This window comes from Echinops telfairi, unplaced genomic scaffold, assembly GCF_000313985.2.
Source record: "Echinops telfairi isolate 266 unplaced genomic scaffold, ASM31398v2 ScPeMD7_1713;HRSCAF=2227, whole genome shotgun sequence".
Taxonomy (NCBI): Eukaryota; Metazoa; Chordata; class Mammalia; order Afrosoricida; family Tenrecidae; genus Echinops; species Echinops telfairi.
In genome coordinates this window covers 17910914-17912069 of record NW_022105611.1, presented here as the reverse complement: position 1 = coordinate 17912069, position 1156 = coordinate 17910914, and the positions used below count along the sequence as shown (strand labels likewise).

Sequence of the window (1156 nt, the reverse complement as noted above, 5' to 3'; positions counted from 1 at the left end):
TGGTAACTCTTTATGGGAGTAGAGAGCCCTTCCTCCTGAGGAGTGACTGGTGATTTTGAACTGCTGTGCTTGAAGTTGACAGTCAAATTCATAACCACTTCGCCACCAGGACTTGAATGTTTATAAATGACCTTCAGTTACAAATCTAGTCCCTGAGTTGTCTAGTGAAGGAATGAGCCTACGGAAATTAGACAGCATGTTTAAGACGGAGCTTAGAATTTACGGTACCTGGTTGCTAGATTAGTATTCATTCCATAGCACTATAGTAGATAACCATGGGATGACTTTTGAGGAAAACAGAGTATGGGGGGAGAGAAGGAGAAAACCTGCATTGTTAAGGACTCAATTGAGAATCTGGGATAAAAAGAGCCAGTAGAGGAAACATCACTGAATTCAATCTTTTAAAAAAGAGTCCGACCACTCTTTATTGATGCTTTCCCCTTTAAACACTCTTATTTAATTCTTGCTTTTATTTTGCTCATAAGAATGAAGACAGAACCGATCCCTTGAAAATGTTTGAAATGTTTTAGTGGAATGTCTGTTAAAATTTTTACAGGATTAAAAGTGAGTTAATGAGCTCATTTTTTCCATATCACTTATTGTTTTTTCCTCCCCCCTTCTTTTCCAGAATTTTATAGAAGTGAAGTGATTAAGAATTCCTTGGTAAGTTTACTTTCTGATAGGTCCATGTGACCAAGTCTTTTACCTCTTGTGTGGGAAATGCTGAGACGGGAAAGAAGTTGAGGCTTAGTTCTGGCATTATATACTTCTATAGTTAAATCTTGAACTTTTTGTCCTCAAATAATTATTTACTTGTTCATTGCTGTATCTCTAGTATTTAGAACATGCCAATCCATAGTAGGAGTTTTATTAATAATTATAGAATGTTTCTTAAATTTTATTTTTTCTGCTCATTTTATAATTTTGTCTCTTCTGTTTACTATAAAGACGTTTTTGACTATTCAACTTGCTCTGTAGCGTCATAAACAACATCCTCATCTAGATTAATTTTCAGCAATTTTCTGCGTAGAGTTTTTGACTTGTTTCTTGGTGATGGGGTGGTCCTTTAGAGAGCTGGGCATGTCCAACTTCTGATAGCATGTACACTAGGCGTTTGCATCAATGAGGCAGTGTCGCAGGCCATGCTGAAGAAAAG

General features: G+C 36.5%; 1 protein-coding gene across 2 annotated transcripts in view; it reads left to right on the top strand.

Annotated features, from left to right (window-relative positions):
- Positions 1 to 1156, top strand: part of UVRAG (UV radiation resistance associated) — a 289183-nt gene that overhangs the window by 35713 nt on the left and 252314 nt on the right. For both annotated transcript variants that reach the window (XM_004708836.2, XM_045293121.1), the window contains exon 3: positions 629 to 663. In XM_004708836.2, the coding sequence (XP_004708893.1) occupies positions 629 to 663 (35 nt within the window). The remainder of the gene's footprint in view (positions 1 to 628; positions 664 to 1156) is intronic.